Source organism: Vicugna pacos, chromosome 1, assembly GCF_048564905.1.
Source record: "Vicugna pacos chromosome 1, VicPac4, whole genome shotgun sequence".
Classification (NCBI taxonomy): domain Eukaryota; kingdom Metazoa; phylum Chordata; class Mammalia; order Artiodactyla; family Camelidae; genus Vicugna; species Vicugna pacos.
In genome coordinates, this window is record NC_132987.1 from 26,024,612 (window position 1) to 26,050,102 (window position 25,491).

Here is a 25,491-nt window from a genome sequence, read left to right on the forward strand (position 1 = left end):
AGATGATTCTAGATTGCAATAATGGCAAGCTAGTGAAGGGTAGGATCTTAAAATGACCTTTTAAAACTAAAGTGAATAGTCAGAAATCATTCTCTTGAAGAAAATGAGAGAGAAGACCATGACAAGAAGAAACTTCAGGTTTAAATATCCAGCAGCTGCAATGGCTTTTACAGGCTAACCTTCACAGTCACCTTCCTTTATTTCCATGATAGCCTATTGGTTACACAGGTCAGCCCTATTCAATAAGCATGTGAGTGAATACCAGGGGTATGGAAATCTGGAGGCAAGAATGGATGGGGTATATACCCTGGGCTACCAGAAAAGCTCAGGAAAAACCTGAGGATTCACCTACAACTAAACTATTAAATGATAAATGATTTCTGAAGATGAAAAAAGCTACAGTTATTTGGACTGGTGGAGAATGAGTTATGATCTTCAAGTACAGGAAGCACTACCAAAGACCTGAAGGGCCTTCACGTGTCTGGTGCTGTGGTGCAAAGACCCCTCAAGATACTCCTCGTCCAGAGATCTCAGCATGAATGGTACGAGCTAAACTCTTCCAGTGAGAATCCAGTGCATAGAGACTCTAGCTAAACTGAAATTAAATTCATTACAATGTAATTTGCAAGTCATACAAACGAGCCTTTAGTTCTGGACAGTCTATCTGTGTCTAATTTCAAAGTTCGTTTCAACCCTGTGCTGCTTTCATAGTCTCAGTGGTCATAAAGATATGTCTGGTTTCAGGGGAAGTACTTGAGCTTACTGTAGGAATTACATCAAAGCATTTATTCAGTTATCTTAGTTTCACATCAAAGACAGTGTCAGCTGCCATACACATTTAAGACAGACAACTCAGTAATTCATTCAACAAGCACTTATTAAACACTGACCATATCACACATGTGACAGGCATTAGAAACATAGGACTGTATAAGACAGACACAATTCCATACTCAGGGCATAGCTCTGAGATGGCCAACGGGAGGTGAGGGGAAGGAGGAACATTCTCTTCAGAGGGAACTGTGCGAGCAAAGGCCCTGAAGCAGGTGAGAACTTAGTGGACATAAAGGCTTCAAAGACAAGATGGAGAGCTACAGAGTGGCTTCGTAGGCCAAGGTATGGGCTTTGATTTAATTTTAAATTTAATAGCTATCAATTGAAGTTTTATTAATGTAATTTATATTTAACATAGACACAAAAGTAAGCAGCATAGTATAAAGAACCCCCATCTCCAGCTTCAACCAGTGTTTCATCTGTATCCCCACTGACTCTTCCCTTACCAAACTATTTGGAAGCAAACCCCAGATAAAAAATTTCATGTGAAGTATTACCATATATATCTTTAAAACATAAAGACTCCAGAAAACTATCACACAAAAAACGTTTAATTCCAAATGTCCTCTATTTGTGTTTTCTTTCCTCTTTGATCTTACCAGGATCCAAGTTAAGGCTCACACAGTGCAACTGGTTGGTATGTCTGATTCAGTTGTTTCCTCCCCTCCTTTCTTGTTTCCTTGCAATTTACTTACTGAAGCAACCAGGTTTGTCCTGTATAGTCTCTCAACAGTCTGCATTTTACTGATTGCAATTTGACATGTTTCCTTGTATTCTGTATTTCTTGTAAACTGATCGAGAGGACTGACCCAATTAAAGTGTGATTTTTTTTTTTTTTTGCAGTACTTTTAGGGTTGTTGGGTACTTCCAAGTCTCTGGTTGTCTTCTTATGATATGAACTGCCATTGATGATTGATGGCTGAATTATTAGGGGTTGCAAAATGGTGATACTCTGTTATTAGCTGAACCTCTTCTGTATACTTCCATTCAACAATAACTTGATTGTCCCGAGGTTAAGTTTCTATTTAAAAAAAAAGCAGGGTAAATGCTTGATTATTTCCTTTCATTCACTAGTTAGTACATAGAATAAGGAATTGGTTCCCTAGCATCCTCCAGAGGTGGTTTTGTGGGGGTTTGTTCTAGTATCATGAATTAATGTATTTTAATATAGTTCATTTCAATCCATTGCAGTCCTTAAAGAGGGGCTGATCGTCTTACCTTTGTAACTAGTATTTTAAGAACATTGCTTCCGCAGCTTGTGGAAAATGGCTTAAATGAGGACAAGAGTTGCTGGAAAAGCAAGTTTGTCTGCTGTAGTGGTCCTGGGGAGAGACAGTGATGATCCAACATACCTTGCACCAGGGTGAATGCAGTGAAGCTGGTGGATTGACCGTGGAGAGAGAGAAAACAGGAGGAATTGAGAACTAGAGGCTTAAGCAACTGAGTCTCCAACTTGGCTGTTCCTGAAAACACTGGAGACTTCATTATAAGTAGTTTTGTGGGCCTCATCACTACAGATTCTGATTCACTAGGTCTTGGTCGAGGCCACAGTATCTCCACTCCAAGTAACTATCAGGCAGTAACTGGCCCAAATGACATTTGAGAACCACTTGATACGTTAAAAAAATATTTACACTAAATACAAGGAGTCATGTTTTAGCAAAGGTGTAGCAGTTGTTACATGGCAGGGGACTCAACTTCTGATTAGTAAAGGCTTCACCAGGAGACAGGCTCCGCTTCTTGAGTGACACAGGAATCATTACCGTAAGTAACATCTACAGATAAAATTCTATAGTGTTTACCTCTTTAGTGTCACTGGTATTTGGGGCCTTATTTTGTAACACTCCATCTGTACTAAAAGAGATCACAAGATTCAAAGACTTTTTTTTTTTAAACAATTGAGAAACGGTATCAAAGCATCAAACTGAGGGGGTGGCAGGGAGAATGAAAAAGTATCATCTGGTAACTTTTGTGTTTACTTACTCCCTTTTCTTCCCTATTTTTTACACAGCATGAGAGATAAAAGCTCTAAAGTGAAAAGGCATACATAATTTATTTTAAATAGTATTTAGTGAAGGCTATTAACTTGGAATAAGAAAGTGACAAATTTAGCATAGGAAAAAGCATATAATGTGCATAAAAAAGGCTGGGAAGTCACCCAGATTTCCTTCCCTGATCTTCCAAGATACACCTTTATTAAGGTGAAGTATTAACTTTGCCATGCAAAACTGCATAATTATATTGCAAAATGTTTTCCAGGGAGCCTAAAATACCAAGGGTCATTTAGTAAGATGTGTAAATAGACAACAGCTACTCAGACACAAGAACATAATACATTTGTGGAGGTGATCAATATAGCCTTATTTTTTTTAATCCCCTTGTAAACAGTGATGGATATATAATAGCCTTTGGCTATAAGACAAATTTAACCACACAAAGGTCAGAAACATGCCTTTGGAGATGAGCTCCATGCTAGATCAAGGTCTGTGATTCACGCATATTGTGAATGTTTACCTTAATTCTTGCTTTTCCCTGTATCTGCAAGAAGCATATTAAGTGTCTTTCACTAAACAATTTATCACGGAATATTTACCTTCATCAATATATTGATGATACCAGTGCAAAAATCTGTGTAAAAAACCTACAATGTACTATTAGGGAATAGCCCTTCCCTATCCTAACAAAAAGAGTAAATTGGTTTAAACATTCAGGAAGCTATATCCTAGTTAATTTTATCTGCCTTTTTAATGAGCTAGAATGCTGAAAACATGGCAAAACTTAGTGAAAATGTTCCTAAAACATTAGTCCCATTGCTGCTATAGCAAATAGAGCATGTTTTAACAGTATATAATCTCTTGGATGACTTGTAATGTTACATCTGATCACATTAAATACCCTCTTAAAATAGTCTAAACTGGGTTTCAGATGTGCAAAGACATGCCCTAGAATGTTTTATCTACCAATCTAAGAAATCATTTTGACATTTGCCCTTCTAAATGAAGTCCCAATGTAGCCTAGCTATTATAACTTGATTGAGGTTAATGTAGGTGTCCTGTTCCATGTACATTAAATTATATACATTATTACAGCTGTATTATTTTCATGTAGAAATTAATTTTCATATTTAAAGGTAGAAATGGTTTAAATTTGTCAGAAAATTCTTGATCAGGAAGGTTGAGTAGGGAGCTGGAAAAGAGATTTTTTTGAATCCCATTTTAACCACTAAAAGATCTGACTTGGAAAAATATCTCATCTATCCCATCAAAAGCAGTAAATTGTTATGGCTTCAACGAGAAGACTGTTCTCCCTTATTACTACACAATAAATATGACTATATTAACATGGAAGAAAAAACACTACGTCTGCTTACTGAGTTTCTAATCAACAGTTTCTCCTTTGAAGTAGACATCACTGCAGGGAAGCATCTCAAGCATCATTCACAGCTATCAGTATCTTTGGCTTTTTTTATTCAGAAGTATCACACAAATGAGGTACCAAATTACAGAATGTAGAACTTGTAAGGAAAGTCATTACACACAGACTGGTGAATTAAATGAAGGAAAGCTATTGTGTTAAATCTTTTGCAAGAATTTTAAAGTTAAAATAGTTGAAAACTTAAGGTTAAGCATTTGAATTCTTGTTAATAAACAAGAACATAAAATTTGTCCTGTTTTTAATGATTCTTCCTTCCAAATACTAATGAACAGAACTTTGGCAAGCACTAGAAATAAAATGAAGAAAAAATATACCAATGCCTTTGATATCCCCCAAGAGAAAACATAATATGTGTGAATATAATTTTATTGGTACTCAGCGGTATTAAATATAAGATGATTATTTTCCTGATTATTTCCAATCCTGGAGCTGTAATTAAGGCAAAATCTACAATACAGAGTGTTTACCTAGTATACCACTACACATAGCTATCATCACAACTCCTTTTTTCCTGGCAGATGGGGACATAAAAGTAATTGAAACCAATGTTTAAGAAGATCAAGATATTTAACATAAAGTTTAAAAATATATACACTGATTTCTAAACAAGAAAGTTAACTAGTTAAATTGAAATTGAGCAAAATTTTAAAAGGGCAGGAATATGAGTCAATTATTCTCACTCATTGTTTTTTAATGTACTGTCAATAAAAATTAAATAATTATATAATATAGACATCTTAACAGAAGTGTACGACTTATAAAGATTAAATGTTCTTTAAAGAAAAAGTACTCATTAAAATTATGGCACCAAGGAAGCTAATAATTTTTGAAACTTTTATTGATTTTAAATTTAAAACAAAATGCAGTTTGAACCACAAGTGGGAATACAATGCTTTAAAGATATTTCTAAAGTTATTACTCTACATAATGAAACAGAGTTAACAGCATAAACGTGAACTTTTCATTCCAGTGGTTTACATATTTTCCTAGGATGAATTTGTTTTTTATTTAAAACCGTGTAATAGAACTGTACAAAAACAGAATGATATTGTTTTAAATGACTTGCCAAATTTATCATTATGAATGTGTTTCAAAACACAAGTCTATAAATGTCTGGGTAAGGAAGCAAGCAAAGTCTTTACCTTTACAGTGAGTTTGCAAGGTTTTGCCTTTGTAAACAAAAGTAGATGGTGTTTTTTGCTGCAAACTCTTTTTACACTTAATCTCACTGCAGTATTTATATATAGAGAACCCACATACTATACTTTGTGAGATTCTGATCAACGTGATTTTTTTGTGTAATGCTAGTCCTACAAGGTAAAGAACTTCCCTACTGCTCCTTATGCTAGTGGACCAACTTCAAGTTATTATGCTACTCTCATCTCTGCAGAAAGGTCTGCTGGTCCCTTCCCTCAGCCCTCTGCCTCACCTGCTGCCGGAGAGAAAAGGGACTGGGAAGATTCTTGCTGCCTAATCCACTGTTCCCTTGGAGCAAGGTATAGGGCACAGAGAGGGAAGGATTTAGCTGCTGACAGATTTAGCACGTATCTTAAGATGTGTGTCCTAGAATACAACCCTGCCTCCAATCTCCTCTTATCTTTCAGTGAAGTCACTTCTAACACTGTAAGTATAAAATACAAGGTGTTCTTAAATCTGTATCTTCAAACATGACGCATGTCCTGTTAAGTAACTAACTTCTTCTTTCAAGTTAAAAGTTTCCCTTAAGGAGAAAAGCCACTGACTACCTAACTTGATTGCTAAATTTATAGCTTGTTTTAAATGTGACTGAAATAGTCATTCAGAATTCTGTGGCAACTACTGTGCGTTTGATTATTAACAAAAAGTAGGAACAAGATGACTAGTTCTATAGATAGGTGTAAGGATGAATTACTGAAGTTCCAAAATCAAATTCTGATTCTAAACACAATAGCAAAGAAAATTTCCATTCAGAGATTAAGATGTCTTTAAGAGTTGAAACAATTTTGGAGGTCATCCAGACCAACTTCCATCCCAATTATCATGACTCTCACATATAGTAGTCTTCTGAATTATAAAAATTTATAAAGTTATTTCTTAAAAGCTACATAAATAAAAATTATCTATATATAGAAATACCTCTTCAGCAATTCCATAATTTAAATATTCAAATCAAATTGTGAGAAACTGTTCCTTCTAACCCTACAGACTGTATTTACACACTAACACACTGAGTTACATTTAAACAAAGAACACTACCTGGCTAAAATGGAGAAACCAGCACTCTAACACAGTCCCTAATTTTTTTATGAACACAAAATTGCAAGTCACTCATATGAATTTTAGCTCAATGAAACGGTAAAAAAACAAAACAAAACAAAACAATCCACAAAAAAACCCCAAGAACAAAACAAAAAAACCCACAAACCCAAGTAACTTGCTGTAACCTGGACTTTGGTCTCTCATTTAAGGTTCTGGAATGCAAATACGGTTTTTCGTGGTCCAATAAAATCAATTACCTGTACAGTCTGTGCACATATTAGTTGTCTACAAGGACTGTGAATCCACTGCATCACAAATGGAAGGCTCTGATGAATAACCAAATGTGTCCAACACAGAAAATAACTTTTATTTGGTCAAAAGTATAAAAGGTTTGACCTTAATCTGAAATATGAAAAAGCTGAGTACTTGGAAGATATATGAAAATACTCAGCATAGAAACTATGAAAACTTGAATAACAAACTAACTTTTTTTCTCAAAAAATTGTTTTAGGCCACAGTATGTAACAGAACTTATTGCTATTTGAAACACCATTAAAAATAGGTTCATATATAGAAGCAGACTATGTATCAGTAATATCTCTTCACTAATATAAAACGATATGCCCCTTTTAGGAGACATAAGACATACTCTAGATCTCATTTCTAAAACTGTATTTTTCTCATTTCCAAAAATTCTGTATATATCTGATCACATTGACCTTACCAAAATCCCACAAATTACAAATCAATCAAAGTTTTGATTTCATTAATTTTAGCTTGTTTCATGTCACTAGCATTTGTTTTTTTAGTTCCAAAGGCTCCAGCTGCAAGCTCTCTCTTTGTGTTTTGTATTTTCAGCATATTTTCTTCAACAGAGTCCTTCACAATGAACTTTAAAAAGAAAAAAAAAAAGTTAAATTGGTTAAATACTTTTTAGGTCACAATACTTAAACTCTTCAATGTAAAAAAAAAATTGAGACATGATGAAAATGATGCTCTACTTATAAAGGAATCTGCTTCTTTACGGTATTCTGTAGCTTTCAAAAATTGTCAATAATAATCTATCAGAAGCAGTTTAGCTCTTCTTTTTCCCTCAGTACACAGTGAGAATATTTAGAACCTGATATAATAGCTAGAGATGAGCACTGCTTTCCCTTATCACTCAATACAGTTTTCCTGTATAAAGAATATAGCTGTAAGAACGTAAGTTACATATTACAAGCTCATCATCAGATAAGAACAGCACTCAAAAAACCAAACTTTATAGGCAATTGTGTAGCTGGGATATTAGCAAAATAAATTTAGCATTATATTTAAAAAGCCAAATGAGATTTTCACAGAAATGCAAGAATAAGGCTTCATCTGGTATAATTCATAAGGTTAAAAATTAAAAATAAAAAAACATGATCATCTAAATAGATGCTAAAGAAGCATTTCATAAAATTCAACATTTATTGCTGATAAAAACCCTGACTAAAAAATCTTAATTAATCAAGAAATAAATACCAACTTGATTAAGGGCATCTACTCGAAACTTATCAAGAACAACATACTTAATGTAAAACAATACAAGTATCCCCAACATAGACAGGAATAAGTCAAGAATGATTACTGTCACTACCCTTCAACACTGTACAGGGGGCTGGGCCAAGATGGTGAAGCAGCAGGACGCCTAGCTCACCCTCTTCCACGAATACAGCAAAATTCACACAGAATACCTACTGAACTTTGGCAGAGTATTTCTTACATTGGAAATACAAGGAAGTCCTCACAAAACTGATAGAGGAAAAAGAAAAAGGAAATTGGTGCGGGACCTGTCCCCTGGGGAGGGAGCAGCAAAGGAGGAAAAGTGCCCTCCCTCTGGGAAGCCACCTCTTCAGCGAGGAGGTCAGTGGGGACAAAAAGGGAGCTTCTAAGGGTCAGAGTAGAAAGCAGCAGGCGCTTAGCAGACAGAACTGAGAGAAAACAGCACAGAGGGTCCCTGCGATCCCTAGCCTGAGATGGCGTTGGCAGGAGCAGGCTGGCCAGGCTACACGAGAACTGGCTTCAGCGGTCGAGCCCAGGGAGAGGACTGGGGCTGACTGAGAGGAGGCAGCCTCAGGGGGCTGGAGTGTGGTGCAGGCTGTGCTGGGAGTGTGTGCAGAACAGAACACCCCATAAAAAGCACCACTGCTGGTGTGCACAGTGGAGAGGGGCACAACGCAGCCCATTCACAGCAGACATCTCCACCAGCTCAGAGGGTGTTTGCTCAGCACCACTGTTGGTGCACATTCTCCCGAAGAGAGAGGCGGGATTCAGACACAGCCATCTTCTTGGTTTGCTATGGAGGGGCACAATCACTGCTGTGTGACTCCTGGTGGAGGCAGGGCCAAAACCTGAATCCACACCCAAGGGTCCTGCAACTTCACAAGCAGGACTGAAATTTGATTCTAGCCCCTGGCAGAGGTGGCAGATTTGCTCAGCGGAGGACCTGAGACTCTAAGGTGAACAAGCCAAGTTCTGACGCACGGCAGGGGAAGGTTTGGTGTGAGCAGTGGGCCTGTGTATCATATGCAGATTTAGGGCTGGGGTCTGGCGCACTATGGTGTGTCCTAGTGCCTGATGTTGGCAGATCTACACTGGTGGCTCTGCAGGTGCAGAACCTGGACAAACACGACTGGGTTGCCAATATTCCCAAGGCTGAGGCAGGGACAAGGGCAGCATCAACAAAGTGTACTTTGTAAGCCCACATAACAAGTGTCAGACAACACCACAGAGGGCACTCCCCAGTGGACATCTCCTACAGAGGAATACTCAGTGGCTCCTCTTCCAGCAGAAGCACTCCAGTCCCACCTACCACACAGCACAGCTCAGATTCCAACAACAGCGGAGCAAAACCAGTCCCTATCTGGGCTGTGACAACCACAGAGCAACGAGAAGGACCTGACTTAACAAACAGGGTAGGCTCTGGTCACCACACCACCAAACACGCCCTCAATCAAGGTGACAACAGCCAGCACACATGGGGGAAAGATGGCAACCATCCATAGTAAAAACAGCCCTCATGACAAAATTATTAGATGCGCAGTCTACATAGGAATGCTCATACATAAAAAACAAATAAATGAAACAGCCCTTCAAGACCACAGTAGATAACTTACTCCTAAATTCACAGTCAAATATGAGTAAAATGAAGAAGTATAGGAATCACTTCCAATTAAAAGAACAAGAGAAGTCCCCTGAAAGAATAAACAATGAAACAGACCAAGAGAGCCTACTACATCATGACTTCAAAAAGGTGATGAAAGCACTGAAGGAAATAAGAGACTACCAACAGAAATGCAGAATACTAAAGAAACCAAACAGAAACTATTAAGAGAATCCAATTAATCAGAAAACTCAATTGCTGAGATAAAAGCTGAGCTAAAGGCAGTCAAAAGCAGACTAAATAATACAGAAGAACAAATAAATGATTTAGAAGACAGGATAACAGAAATCACTCAATTAGAATAGCAAGCAGAAAATCAAATGAAAATCGATGAAAGCAATATAAGAGACCTATGGGATAATATAAAGTGTGCCAATCTATGCATAATAGGGGTCCCAAAAGGAGAAGCAAGAGACAGGGAGATTGAAAACGTATTTGAAGAAATCATGACTAAAAACTTCCCAAATCTAAAGAAGGAAACAGGTATCCAAGTATAGGAAGTACAGAGGGTCCCAAACAAGATGAACCCAAACAGAACTACACCAAGACATATAATTAAGATGGATGCAGTTAAAGAAAAGATTCTAAAGGCAGCAAAAGAAAAACAGTTAGTTAGTTAAAAGGGGACCCCCGTAAGGCTTTCAGCTGATTTATCTGGACAAACACTGCTGGCCAGAAGGGAGAAGCAAGATATATTCAAAGTCCCGAATGAGAAAAATCTGCAATCCAAGGTACTCTACCCACCAAGACTATCCTTTAGAATAGAAGGAGAGATAAAGAATTTCACAGACAAGCAAAAACTTAAAGAACTCAGCAATGCTAAACCTATTCCAAAAGAAATACTGAAAAGTCTTGTCTAAATAGAAAATAAGCAGAGAAGCTACAAAAAAAGAAAATCATAACTGGAAATGCAGTAACTACAATGAGCTGCAAGAGAATAAACAAGATATAAAAGAGGACATCAAAACATAAAATGTGGTAGAGGGGAGCAAGAAAATGTAGATTTTTCTCTTCGTTCTTCTTAGGATGTGTTTGTGCCTATATGACTATCAGTCTAAAGCAAACGGATATAGTTAATGGGTTAACATACTTGTAAAACAGGGAAACCACAAATTAAAAGCAATACAATAGAGTCACAAAAACCAAAAAGAAACCAAGCTAATACAAAAGAAAATTACTGGGGGAGGGTATAGCTCAGTGGTAGAGCATGTGCTTAGCATGCACGAGGTCCTGGGTTCAACCCTCTACTATCTCCATTAAAAAAAAAAAACCTAATTACCACTCCCCAAAATTAAATTTAAAAAGTAAACAAACAAACAAAAAAACATAAAAAGAAAAAAGGAAAGAAAGGAACAAAGAAAAAATACCAAATCAATTGGAAAACAAAGATTAAAATGGCAATAAACACACATCTATCAACAATTACCATAAATGTCAATGGACTAAGTGCTCCAATCAAAAGACATAGAATGGCAGATTGGATAATAAAACAAGAGCCTCCAATATGCTGCCTACAAGAGACCCATTTTAGAGCAAAGGACATACACAGACTGAAAGTAAGAGGATACAAAAAGGTATTTCATGGAAATGACAAGAAAGCGAGGATAGCAATACTCATATCACACAAAACAGACTTTAAAACAAAGGCCATAAAGAAAGAAAGACACTATATAATGATGAAAGGAGCAATAAAACAGGATATTATAGTAATTAACATATATGCACCCAATGTAGAAGCATCTAGATATATAAAATAAATAGACATAAAGAGAGAAACTGATGGGAACACAATAGTAGGAGACTTTAACACCCCACTAACATCATTGGACACATCTTCCAGACAGAAAATCAATAAGGCAATGGAGATACTAAATGACACAACAGAACAGCTGGACTTAATTGATATTTTTAGGACATTACATCCCCCCAAAACAGAATATAAGCCGATAGACCACAACTCAGACACAAAAGAAGCCTCAACAAATTTAAGAGGATAGAAATTATTTTGAGCATCTTTTCTGATCACAATGGCGTGAAACTAGAAATCAATCATTGGGGGGAAAAATGAGGAAAAAACGACTGCATGGAGCCTAAACAACATGTTACTTAAAAAAACCAATGGGTCAATGATGAGATCAAAGAAGAAATAAAAAAATACCCAAGACAAATGATAATGAAAACACAACCACACAAGATCTATGGGATCCAGCAAAAGCAGTCCTAAGAGGAAAGTTGACGGCAATACAAGCCTTCCTCAAAAAACAAGAACAATCTCAAATAAACAACCTAACCTACCACCTAAAAGAGTTAGAAAAAGAAGAACAAATAAAACTTAAAAGTCAGCAGAAGAAAAGAAATAATAAAGATCAGGGAGGAAGAAAACAGATTTTAAAAAATAGAAACAAATCAATCAAATCAAGAGCTGTTTTGAAAGAGTAAACAAAATCAACAAACCTCTCGCAAGGCTGAGAGAGGAAACAGATAAAATAAGGAAAATGGAGAAATTACACCAACACCACAGAAATACAAAAAACCAGAAAAGAATATTATGAACAACTGTATGGCAACAAATTGGACAACCTAGAAGAAATGGACAAATTTCCAGAAACATACAGTCCACCAAGACTCAATCAAGAAGAAACAGATCACTTGAACAGACCAATCACTAGACGTGAAATAGAATCAGCAAACAAAACCTAACTGCAAACAAAAGGCCAGGACCAGATGGTTTCACTGGGGAATTCTACCAAACATACAAAGAAGAACTCACACTGATCCTTCTCAAACTCTTTCATTCTACGAAGCCACCACTACCCTGACATCAAAACCAAAGACACTAGCAAAAAATAAAATTGCAGGCCATTATCACTGATGAACATAGATGTAAAAATCCTTATTAGCAAACAGAATTGAACAACACATTAAAAAGATCATACACCATAATCAAGTTGGACTCATCCCAGGGACACAAAGATAGTTCAACACATGCAAATCAATCAATGTGATATACCAAATCAACAAAACAAAGGACAAAAATCACATGATCATCTCAACATATGCAGAAAAAGCATTTGATAAAATTCAACACCTATTTATGATAAAAACTCTTACCAAAGTGGGTATAGAGGGGACATACCTAAACAAAATAAAAGCTATTTACAACAAACCCACAGCCAGCATAATACTCAACGATGAAAAACTGAAAGCCTTTCCACTAAAATCTGGAACAAGACGAGGAAGGCCGTTTTTACCACTTCTATTCAACATAGTTTTACAAGTCCTAACCACAGCAATCAGGCAAGAAAAAGAAATAAAAGGGTTCCAAAGTCGAAGAGAAGAGGTAAAATTATCACTATATGTGGGTATGATACTATATACAGAAAACCCTAAAGGCTTCACACAAAAACTACTAGAGCTGATAAAGGAATTTGGCAAGGTGGCAGGATACAAGATTAACATACTGAAATCAGTTGCGTTTCTTTATACTAACAATGAAATATCAGAAAAGAAAAGAAAAGTAAACAATCCCTTTTAAAAATTGCATCCAAAAAAAAAAAAGTTAGGAATAAATCTTACCAAGAAGGTGAAAGACTTATACATGGAGAACTGCAAAACACTGATTAAGGAAATTAAAGATAACTTAAAGAAATGGAAAGGTATCTCATGCTCTACAATTAGAAGAATTAATATTGTTAAAATGGCCATACTGCCCAAAGCAATCTACAGATTTAATGTGATCCCTATCAAATTACCCAGGACATTTTCCACAGAACTAGAACAAATAATCCTAAAATTTATATAGAATCACAAAAGACCCAGGCATGACAAAGTAATACTGAAGGAAAAGAATGAAGCTGGAGGAATAACCCTCCCAGACTTCAGATAATACTACAGAGCTACAGTAATCAAAACAGTGTGATACTGGCACAAACAGCCATATGGATCAATAGAACCGAACAGAGAGCCCAGAAATAAATGCAGACTTACCATCAATTAATCTTCAACAAAGGAGGCAAGAATATACAATGGAGAAAAGACAGTTTCTTCAGCAAGTGGTGTTGGGAAAACTGGACAGCCACATGTAAATCAATGAAGTTATAACAGTCCCTCACACCATACAGAAAAATATACTCAAAATAGCTTAAAGACTTAAATATAAAACAAGACACTAATACACCTAGAAGAAAAGATAGGCAAAACATCTTCTGACATAAAATCTTAGCAATATTCTCCTAGGGCAGTCTACCCAGGCAATAGAAATAAAAGCAAAACTAAACAAATGGACCTAATTAAACTTAAAAGCTGTTGCACAGCAAAGGAAACTATAAGTAAAACAAAAAGACAACCTACGAAATGGGAGAAAATATTTGCAAATCATGAGACTGATAAGAGCTTAATATCCAGAATACACAAACAGCTCATATAGCTTAATAACAAAAAAACAAACAACCCAATCCAAAAATGGGCAGAAGACCTAAATAGTCATTTCTCCAAAGAAGACATACATATAGCTAACAGGTACATGAACAGATGTTCAATATTGCTAATTATAAGAGAAACACAAATCAAAATCACAATGAGGTATTACCTCACACCACTCAGAACGGCCATTATTAAAAAGTCTATAAATAATGCCAGAGAGGGTGTGGAGAAAAAGGAACACTCCTACATCACTGGTGGAAATGTAAACTGGTACAGCCACTTGGAGAATAGTATGGATGTTCCTTAAAAAATAAAAAGTTACCATATGATCCAGCAATCCCACTCCTGAGCATGTATCTGGAGAAAATTCAATTTGAAAATATACGTACACCCCAATGTTCACAGCAGTACTATTTATAATAACCAGGACATAGAAATAATCTAAACGTCCATCAATAATAGATGAATGGATAAAGATATATGTGTGTGTGTGTATACATACATATATATACACATATTTATATGTGTGTATATATATATGTATATATATGTATGTATAATGGAATAGTATTCAGCCACAGAAAAGAATGAAATGCCATTTGGATGGACCTAGTGATTATCATATTAAGTGAAGTCAAAGAGAAATATATGATATTAGTTATATGTGGAACCTAAATAAATGATACAAATGAACTTATTTACAAAGCAGAAATAAACTCACAGACAGAAAAGAAACTTAAAGAGAAGGGTGGGGATAAATCAGGAGTTTGGGATTAACATATTACTATACTACTATATATAAAATAAACAACTGATACCTATTGTATAGCACAGGGAATTATATTTAATATAATAACCTATAATGGGAAAGAACATGAAAAAGAAATGTGTGCGTGTGTATATATATATATATATATATATATATATATATATATGAATCACTTTGCTGTACACCTGAAACTAAAACAGTGTAAATCAACTATTTTAAATAAAATTTTTTAAAAATAATTATTAAAAAATTTAAGAAAACCCAGTTGAGATGGTAAATATTGTATTATGTATATTTTACCATGATGGAGAAAAAAAGAATAGGTTTGATCTGTATGTTCTTATATGGTAGTCTCCAACATATACTGTTAAGGAGGATTAAAAAAAAAAAAAAGTCTGCAAAATAATAAAGTATGATCCCATTTACCTGAAAAGAAATTTTTGAAATTTACACACAAATGTTAAGTATGAATGTATATAAACACAGAGAAAGAAACTCTGAATGCCGTATGTTAAACTATTGATGGTGGTTTCCTTCTAAAAAGCAGATCTTAATATTTTACTCTGCATAATTCTATTTCAATCTTCTACAATAATATATTAACGCAGTATTTATATAATTTTAAAAACCGTATCAACCTAATTTTAAAATAGATGTCCTAAAAACTCACTTTTGTGATGATAACTTCTTGCTTCTGGCCAAGTCTATGGCATCTGTCAAAGCACTGATCTTCAGCCGCTGGATTCCAGGCCTAATAAGAACACGAGCTGCATTATTACCACCCTGATCTGTGAGTGTTCTGTGCACATTCTTTTGTTGCAGTATTATTCATTCACCTTTTATTGACTGAAATCTTTCTGAATGAATTCAGACACTGACATTATAAATGCTCTGGGGAAAAAAAATCCACATATCCCCTCAGCCTCCTCCAATCGCTACTATGACAGGCAGATATTCTCTCTCCACTGTCATTTCACTCCACCACTTCTAGAATCTAATACAGGGCCTGATACAACACACCATATAAATGGTTGTTGATTAATCAAATAATATCTTTCTGCCTTTCCCCCCTCATAGTTAAAGTCAAACTATGTATGTTTGACAGAGAAAAACAAATTTACACACCCTCTTAAGTGACTTAATTTACATTAGAAAAGATTGGTAACCAGGTCCATTTATGAAAAAGTTTTCTTCTTTTTGATGGTCTTTGGTACTTTTTCTTTCATTTTCCTCCATTCATTATGTAAAAGCACAAGATTTCAGAAGTAATCAAAAGTTCCAAAAATTATTTAAGACTTCATTGACACAATTTTCAGTATCTATATTTGAAATCAGTATGACTTCAAAATTGAACTAAAAAAGTAACATTAGCTAATTAAATAGGCATTATCATCGGGACTGTATTAAGGTGAAGAATAAAACAATGAAGCAATGAAAAGGGAAGAATAAGCAAAAGGATATAGAGCTCTTCGGTCTAGAAAGATAGGAGTCAAGCGGTTTTGAAATATTATCATGAACTGTCAGGGTAGAGATCATTAAAAGTTAAATTAAACTACTGAGTGATTCTTGAAGCTAAAGACAGGATGTTTTGAAGAAAAGGAACATTTATACAGCAAAGTACCACCTGAAAATAGAAACAAAATGATAAATGCATATGTAGATGGAACAAGTGTGTAATATGACTTAGGCAGTTATCTTCTGTTTAAAGTTCCCTTGAGAGTTAAGAGAAAAGTAGATTTTACTATTAACTTGCTCTAATTTGGTTGTGGGATTGTTTTTCAGTATAGAACTTAGATTTAAAAGACTTATTTAGGTTATGATTTTCTAAAACTAACAGTCATATTCTGTGAATATTTTTTATTTTACGATTGGACATATTTTGAAACCATTATACCAAGAGCTCAGATACAATGTTCCTTTCTGTTGTCTGTATTCAGTCTAGGAACCTTATGGTGAGCTGGCAATACATATCAAGTATGACTAGATGTATAAAACAACTTATTTCATGATAATATAAAATTGATAGCTCCCATTCTCACATATAGTGATAAAGCAATAGCTTTATCAAAAACTCATAATGGAACATCAAAACACACCCTAACTTTTATATAATATTCCATGAAGAGGTATAAAATATTTTCATGAGCAATTTTTTTTTACTGAATATTTTCTTTCTAGGGCCTGGATTTTCTTTTAAAGTTAGAAGCAACATGTCAAAGATTGAAATGTTCAATGAAAAATGATCAACTTACTATGAAATTGCTAAAACATTCTGTTTTCTGAAAGTGTAACTGTTAAAGAGTTTAATCTCTGATCAACCTTATAACACTAATTAAATTACTGTTTTTGGTATTAACAACCTCTTCCTTATCAAGTACTAAGATTTTAACCAAAGGAAAAAAAATTGGGGAATCTGTTTCAAAAATCAGCTTCTAGGATTATCATCAGGTTAGCTAACACGTAACTTAATCTGTAGTTCCAATGAATATTTTTTATAACAACCGTAAACTAAAACTCTAGCAAAGATTTAAAACTTCATCCATAGAACTGAGACAAGAAAATACGACAGACCACCGCTACCCTCGTGGCATTAACATGAAAGCCATGAATGCCTAAGCATGGCTCTGGTTGTAGTATTACCAGAAAGGTTACCCTCAGGTGAGGAAAAAAAGCTCTGGTAACAGGTACATGCTTCAACTGGATAGCTTTAAGCAGAATAACTCAAAATTCGTATCTTAGTAAAATTTCTTTATATTATGAATTTTCTGAGTTTCAGACAAGCTAAAACCACAAATCTTAGATCTGTGAATGCACAGAAATAGCATAGGGTTGCCTCTAGCTCAGACAGTACCCAGTGCAAATTAGAAACTGAATTAGTTCAGACTGCTTCCAGTCCAAAAAGCCCCTTTGTGCAATTAGGAAAAAAAGTGCTCCTATGTGGATTGCAGCTCTAAGTCACACAGTTTGGTGCATCAAGTTTAGACTGAATTCTAGCTCCCATTCTACCCTAGACCTGTATTGCACACAGCAATTGCATTGCATTAGACACTAAAATTTACCCAAAACATTCCATTAATGGTATTTGTTTATAAAAATGTGATGCTGAACCACCTGCACCTAAATCACCTATGGTCTATATAAAAATGCAGCTTCCTATGTCTCATCAAAGAACTCCTAAGTCTGAGGACAGAGGTCAGAAATTGCATTTACCTAATTCTTATGCACATTAAAGCTTGAGACCATTAGCACCATGATGGTGGCTACTTTGTCTATTTTGTTTATAGCCAGATTCCTAGTGCCTGTGAACATCCCTGACACAAAGCAGGATCTCATTATTCACTAGCTGAGCCAATGAAAACAGTTCCCTAAAGCATTAGAGTTCACAGAAATTTATTCTGTATGTAGAACGGAAAAGCATGGCACAATACTCATAAACATGGACTCTAATCCTGGTTTGTATATTACTAGTTCTGTGATGAGGCAAGTTATTTCACTTCTCTATGTTTCAGTTTCCTCACCTGTAAAATGAGGATAGTAACAAGATCTACTTTACAGAGATGCTGTGAGAATTTCAGTTGATATACGTAAAGCACTTACGAGAGCCCTCGATTTTTAATGAGATTATCTACCTCTCAAGTTTGCCTCAGAATTTTCACAATCAGTTATAATTATAAATGCACTTAACATATAATTCTTGGGTTTTTTTTTTTTTAAGAAGTAGTAACATACCAAAAAGTCTACAGAACTACTTACTGGATCCATTAAAAACACTCGAGAAGCTGCAGAAAGATTCAAACCAACTCCACCTGCTTTTAAGGATAGAAGCATTATAGTTGGAGATCCAGCTTCAGTGTTTTGAAAACACTGAATTGATTCCACTCTTTTCTTTTGGGCCATGGAACCATCCAAACGAGTAAATACAAATCCAGAAGCTCTAATGGAGGGGACAAAAGAGACAAGGAATACTTAGCTACACGATAAAGACATGTTAAGTAATTTTAAATCTTTTCATTCAACCAATTATTTCACTTATTTATTCTGAGACAAGTATTTACCAATCATCTATTAATATGTCAAGCTCTGAGTCAACTTTTTCCCTATAAATTCAGCACTTTACCATTAGAATCCTAAATTCCTAGGAATATTCTTTATTGTGACTGACTTATTTTAGATAGATGAAATGAATAAAACTGGTAAAACAAAATTTTTTTGGTTTAATCCTATGGTTTAATGCAAATTAAAACATTTATATAAAATCCTTTTGCTCAAAGTGAGAACCACTGTTGAACTTACCTGAGTGGTGTTTCTATTAAAGACAGGAATGTTGTAAACTGAGAAACAACTAAACTTTTTATGTTGGGGTTCTTCTTTCTTAAGTCAATCAATGCATGCATTAGAGCATTAATCTGAAAAAAATTAGAATATCCATTAAATTCCATTTTGAATTGGAAGAGAAAGGTCCTGCCATATTACCTCCCTACAATGCAAAAGACCACTAATTTTTTTTTAAAAATTTAAGACTAAAAGAATATTATCATATGTGAACCCTCCCTTTCTCTTTCCTCTCAAATTCACTACTAGAAATAAACATAAAGCCAGTAACCACCAACAGAGTATAATACTCACAATTACATGATTGGAAGCAAAATTATTATTTCTAAATATGGTATTTCTTTATATAAATGTAAAGCAAATACTCAAATATTTGTGCATGTGTGTTTTACCTTTGAACTGGACGTCCATTCCATATTAGACTTTTTCTCAGTGTCACATGCCAGTTCTTCTGGAGGACATTCTAATAAATTGTCTCCATGTATATCATTTCTGCATAAAGGGCATTTAGCATGTGGCTATAGAAGAAAAAACAAAGTATGAGTGATACTTAACAAAGGAACAGAAAATTTTTATAAAGCATGGTAAGTTCTGTATCCCTAATACCCAGCATTTTATTTAAACTTTTATTAGATTCATCCATTTAAGATAAATCTATACAGGCAGATATAATGTTCTAAATGTGGTAAATGGGATGAGTAAAAAAGAGGAAAAGTATGCGATCTTGGCTAGCAGTAAAAGCCTGAAACAATAAATATTATACTATTTGCAGGCATGTAAAGAAACCATGAACCATGAATAAAAGTTTCTTGACTCTAACTACAATGTACTAGTTGGAACTATTCTTTAGAAGCAAAAAAACAAAAAAACAAAAAAACCCAAAAAAACAAACAACTTTTCAATAGCTTATAAAGCGAGTCTAGATCTGTTCAATCCTATCAGGTTCATTCAAAGCAATTATCCATTGTGCCCATTTTGTATCAAGGCATACTAATAAGATTATCTCTAAAATAACTACATACCAAATAACCATTACAATAAAAAAGACTCTGAAACTAAAACAGAATAAGCATAGTTAGAAGTCAGCATAGTAGGAGAAGGGAGAGAGTAATGATTGGGAGGGAACACAGGAAAATCTAAGTAGTAGTTACATGGATATGATTACTTCATAATTCACTGAGCTGAACAATCATGATGTGTACTTTCCCCTATAAGTACATCTCAATAAAAATGTTTTAAAAAATTATACCTCAGAAGGAGGAATAATCCTTAAAGGATTTTTCCACTTTACATGAGTCTAGACCTACCTAGATACAGTTTGATAGCCAACAGCCACAAGCAGCCATTAAGCCACTGAAATGTGGCAAAGCCAAATTGAGATGTGTTGTAAGTATACAATACCACCAATTTTAGGACACTTAAGTTTAAAAAAATCATGTAAAGTATCTCAACAATTTTTACATTTTAGATAAATAAAAACGTATTGTAAGAATTAACTTCATTTGTTTTATTAGAAAATTTTAAATTATCTTTGTTTCACAGTATCAATCTATTTCTTAGAGATGATCTAAAGAGTTAGTGAAACTAGAATACTGACTCTGAAACATACCTCCAAAAACATGTCTTTTTATGTTAAAAGGGCTTAAATATAAGAAATATATCAACTATTAAAACACATAATTAACTATAAAAGGTGTATTAGTAAATCCAAGTACAAAACTCTTCATAGTCTGCTAGACTTGGGTCTCCATTACACTCAACACTAGAACACTACTCCATCAAACACTGTATCTGTACTGAGCATAAAACTAACCTGCTCATTCTGAATGACTTGGCAAATACAGGGTTTACAAAAGACATGTGCACAATGTGTTATGACAGGAACTGTTAAAGAATCCAAGCAAATTGCACATTCTTCATCGGAACCTGAGCTCAGAATTAACTTCATCTTCCTTATTAATGTCTTCCGTAGTTCTTCAGGTGTATCATTTCCTAGAGAAAAGGCTGAAAAATTAATTTCAGAGCAAGACTTGTAATATGACTAGACAAGTTATTAATCTTTTTTATATAGGAAAAAGTTTTGCTTAGGTAGTCTTTAGTCTTTTTTTTTTTTAACCATAGGCAGAAAGCATGACTTAAATCTGAAATTTTAAGAAAAATCCAGAAGCTAAAATAGTAGTGAACCCACTTAACATACATTACACAGAAGCATCATTATAACACAGTCTGCAGGTAACACAGAATAAAAGGCTGGCCCAATCTGATCTTTCATCTATCACTGGAAATCCTGAAAGACCTCATTAATATTCCATTTCATTGTTAAGAGATTCTTGAGTATATTTCTAGTTGAGTCCTATACTAAAAACAATGTCCACTTGACAAATAAACTAAATTTAGGCCATATGAAAGGTTTCTCATTCTGATTTAAATATCTCTAATAATATGATGTGTAAACCAATTGCATATACCTACCTGAGGGACCACTGGAAGACACTGCATTTGTAAGAAGGTGAGTATGACAACAAATCTGCCGCAATCTAAGCAAAAGACCCAGGACATCTGCATAGTGTGCAAGGACAGTCCCTTCATTAAAATACCTAGAGGTAAAAACGTTAAATATTATGAGGGCCTCTAAACAATACTTCCTATTCTAAAACAGTGGGAAAAAATGGCATTGTTCTCTTCTTCTCTGGAAATCACTTCAAAACAGAATGGAAAACAGAAAAGTAAACTCTATCTTTAATGAAACCAGGAGAGATTTGTGACAATAAAGCAAAATATATGAGAAATGGCTGCCAAATGCGGTGAAAGTCAAACAGGAAGATTCCAAGAGATATGACTGCAGAGCTCAAGCAGACCTGCCAGAGCAGAATTCTTCAAAATAAACAGCATGCCCTGAGGAGAAAATCATCATCTCTTATTTGCAGAAATAAAAACAGAGTGCATGGTTCATGGCTTGAACATCCCTGGACAAGTTTATACCAAGAAAGAAGGGAGGCAAGCTGAATAAGAAAAGACACGAACCTACCGTGTTTTCAGAAATGACAATGGACACAGCACTGCCTATTGCAAGGAACCCTGAAGCTTCTGATCCTGCTTTATAAGCATAAGTAAAACCTGAAAGAACTCACATGTAACCTTGAGCCATAATTAAATAGGGATATATTTCCTGCTAGTCAGGGATACAGCTATGACCCTTATCCCTTCATATGAATCTCTTGCAAATAACCAGTCCAAAAAGAACTCAATGCATCCAAATATGAGTAATAATCAGTAGTAAAGAGCAAGGGAGAGAACAAACGGCAACAAAAAAAAACACCAGAAAAATGTTGCCATATAGCAAATAAAAATTATGACCAAGAGTACTGCCATGATTTAACACCATTCAATAAAACAGTTCCTCCTAAAAAAAATGCTTAAAGCAGAGACAAAGAACTTTGAAAAGGTACAGTAAAACAGAACAGAGATGAAAGATGAGCTGGTACAGCTAAAGAGTGTGAAATAGAAAAGTGAATGCAGAGAAAGTCACAGTGAAGCCAGCATAAAAGAGACTGGCTACTGATAAAAACACAGAAAAGAACATGGGGAACAGGATTGAGAAAAGCAAAATTAAGCAGAAGGATGTAAAGGATTAGAATAAAATGATACCTATGGAAAACAAAGAATATCCAACATACAGAGAGAAAAATAAAATAATGGAACAGAAAATAGTATTTAAGAAAATTTTACAGAAAGAGGAGTGGGGGGTGGGGAAGCCTAGAATCTACAGATTTAAATTGTACCATATGTTCCAGAAAAAAATCAACAGAGAGAGGTCCTGGTCAAATTGCTGGACTTTAAAGAATAAAGTTTTCCCACAGAAATATTCAATATAAAATATAGTAGAACAAAGATAATACCAGCTCTGGAGAAAGAGTAGGTGATCCAAAAACTATTTATCAAGGTAATCTGACATTTAAATATTAAGACAATAGAAGAAATATAACTTAATGGTTAGGAACACAGCCTCCAGAGCTAGACTGTCTGAATTCAAAACCTGGCTCTGCCAATTTAACTGAAACCCTGGGCAGGTTTCTCAACCCATGTCTTGAGCCTCCTTGGCTTTAACAGTGGCATAACACATACCTCATAGGACTGTAGTTTTAAAAAAGTTAACACTTGCAAAACATTTAATAGTGCCTGGACTACAGTAAATGATATTTATCTGCTGATATTATTAGTAAGAGTTGTAGTATGACAACAAATGCTTCTCAATATTCAGGAATGCAAGAAATAAGCAATAGAAAGATTAAACTTACAAATTCTAGAATCAAAGTGCCTGAACTTAAATACCAGCTCTGTCACTCACTAGCTGTGTGACACAGCTCTGTACTTTAGATCCTTTTTCTGTAAAATGTAGGTAATCCTTCTGCTGACTTAATAGGATTACTATGAATAACACACTTAGATGAATGCATAATATCTGGTAAGTACCAAATAAACATTAGTAAATGTATTACCTATTAAATATTTTTAAAATAACATCTTTCTCTGAGAACACAGTTTAATTAAGTTTTACCAACAGTCTAATTATTCCCTGGCATGGTCACATCTTACAATGATAATCAGCATTTCAGTTTAAAAAATTTATTTTGAGTGCCACATAATGGAAGCAGAAGCCTCCTCCTACCTTCACCAGCTTACAGTATTGTTAAAACTCTTTCCTAACTTCATGCATTCTCGTGGTGATCTTACTCAATCTCCTGGCTTTAATTACCATCATTTACACACAGATGACTTTCAAATTTGTATCAAACCAAGAACATCCTCATGAACTCTAATCTCATATTCAAGTGATTTTGCAAGATCTCCACTTGGAAATTTATGCATAGGCATCACATAATCAATGTGTCCGAAGCTGAGTTTCTCATCTTTCCTGAAAAAACTCTACTGCTCCCATACTTGTGCTGCAAATGGCCATTCTACCCTTCTAGTCACTCATGTGAAAAACCTTGGAGTTACCTTTCTCTCCTCTCTCACACCCCATATTCTATCAACCAGCAAGTTCTGTTGGCTCTACCTTCAAAATATAACAGAATCCAGGCATTTCTCACTCCCTTCGTCACTACTACTGTAGTAAAAAACACCATCATCTCTTACTCTGATTTTTGCCACTGTTCTCCTTATTTATGCCTTATGCCTAAAATCTAAGTCTTGACACAGGAGCCAGTGATCTTTTAAAAATAGAAAATTAAGTCACTTTCCTGGCCCAAAACCATTCAAAGGTTCCCAAATCTCATAAAAAATTAAAGCCAAGGTCCGTGAAATATGCCACAATGCCTTACATACTTTGTCATCCACCCCTACTCCAATAACGTTCTGGTATCACTGCTTTCCATCTTGCTTATATTATGCAGTCACACTTGCCTCTTTGGTGCTCAAGTTCTTCAAGTATGCTCCCAAGTCAGGGCCTTTACACTTGCTGTTCCCCTCTGCCAGAAATGTCCCCATTCTCAATCTCCATTAGATCTTTTCCCACATATCACCTTCTCAGTGATGTCTTCCCTGAATACTCTATAAAAACAGCTTCAGCACTCCCTATCTCCTTTCTCGGCTTTACTTTTTTCCCATAGAATTTAATTGTTTTATCATCTATTTCATCCCACTGAACTATAAACTCCTTGACGGTAGAGATTTTTGTCTATTTTATTCCACTGTATCCCAATGCGTGCAACAGTGTCTAGCACACAGACACTTAATACATTTAAGCTGAAAGAATGAATATGAAGGGATTTTCAATCACCACTGTAAGATTTTGAGCTCTGAAATCTCCTGCTTAGAACAATCTTTCTAATTCCTATTAAATCTGCTTTGTATGTCACTGAAGTTCTTATTTTTTGAAGATTCTTCTATATTTTTTTTCCTGATTTTTTGTTTTTATTGAAGTATAGTCAGTTTACAATGTTGTATCAATTTCTGGTATACAGCACAATGCTTCCACCATACCTGAACATATATATATTCATTTTCATATTCTTTTTCACTGTAAGCTACTACAAGATACAGAATATCCCCTATATTCTCAGCCCTGCTTTGTCTTCACTTGTCTCCTACTCATTCTGGTTCCTACAGGTATTCATAGCAAACATGCTCTTTGCTTGGACCAGAATGTCTCACCTTCTACCAATCCCCAATATCTTTCATCTATACTCCGTTAGTTCCTATTCCCAGATTTCCATGTGTGGTTGGAAAGTAGTATTGATTTAACTTTTACATATATTCCACACCAACTGAA

At 35.0% G+C, this 25,491-nt stretch overlaps 1 protein-coding gene across 5 annotated transcripts in view; it reads right to left on the reverse strand.

Annotated features, from left to right (window-relative positions):
* Positions 1 to 5,089: 5,089 nt before the first annotated feature.
* Positions 5,090 to 25,491, reverse strand: part of HLTF (helicase like transcription factor) — a 55,093-nt gene continuing 34,691 nt past the window's right edge. For 3 of the 5 annotated variants that reach the window (XM_072958945.1, XM_031678778.2, XM_031678773.2), the window contains 7 exons: positions 21,690 to 21,814; positions 21,031 to 21,221; positions 19,610 to 19,735; positions 19,179 to 19,291; positions 18,639 to 18,819; positions 15,556 to 15,636; positions 5,090 to 7,398 (listed from right to left, as the gene is read on the reverse strand). In XM_072958945.1, coding sequence (XP_072815046.1) covers positions 7,246 to 7,398; positions 15,556 to 15,636; positions 18,639 to 18,819; positions 19,179 to 19,291; positions 19,610 to 19,735; positions 21,031 to 21,221; positions 21,690 to 21,814 — 970 coding nt within the window. In that variant the 3' untranslated portion in view covers positions 5,090 to 7,245. The remainder of the gene's footprint in view (positions 7,399 to 15,555; positions 15,637 to 18,638; positions 18,820 to 19,178; positions 19,292 to 19,609; positions 19,736 to 21,030; positions 21,222 to 21,689; positions 21,815 to 25,491) is intronic. The other 2 variants (XM_015237965.3, XM_006202787.4) reach the window with 1 other exon arrangement.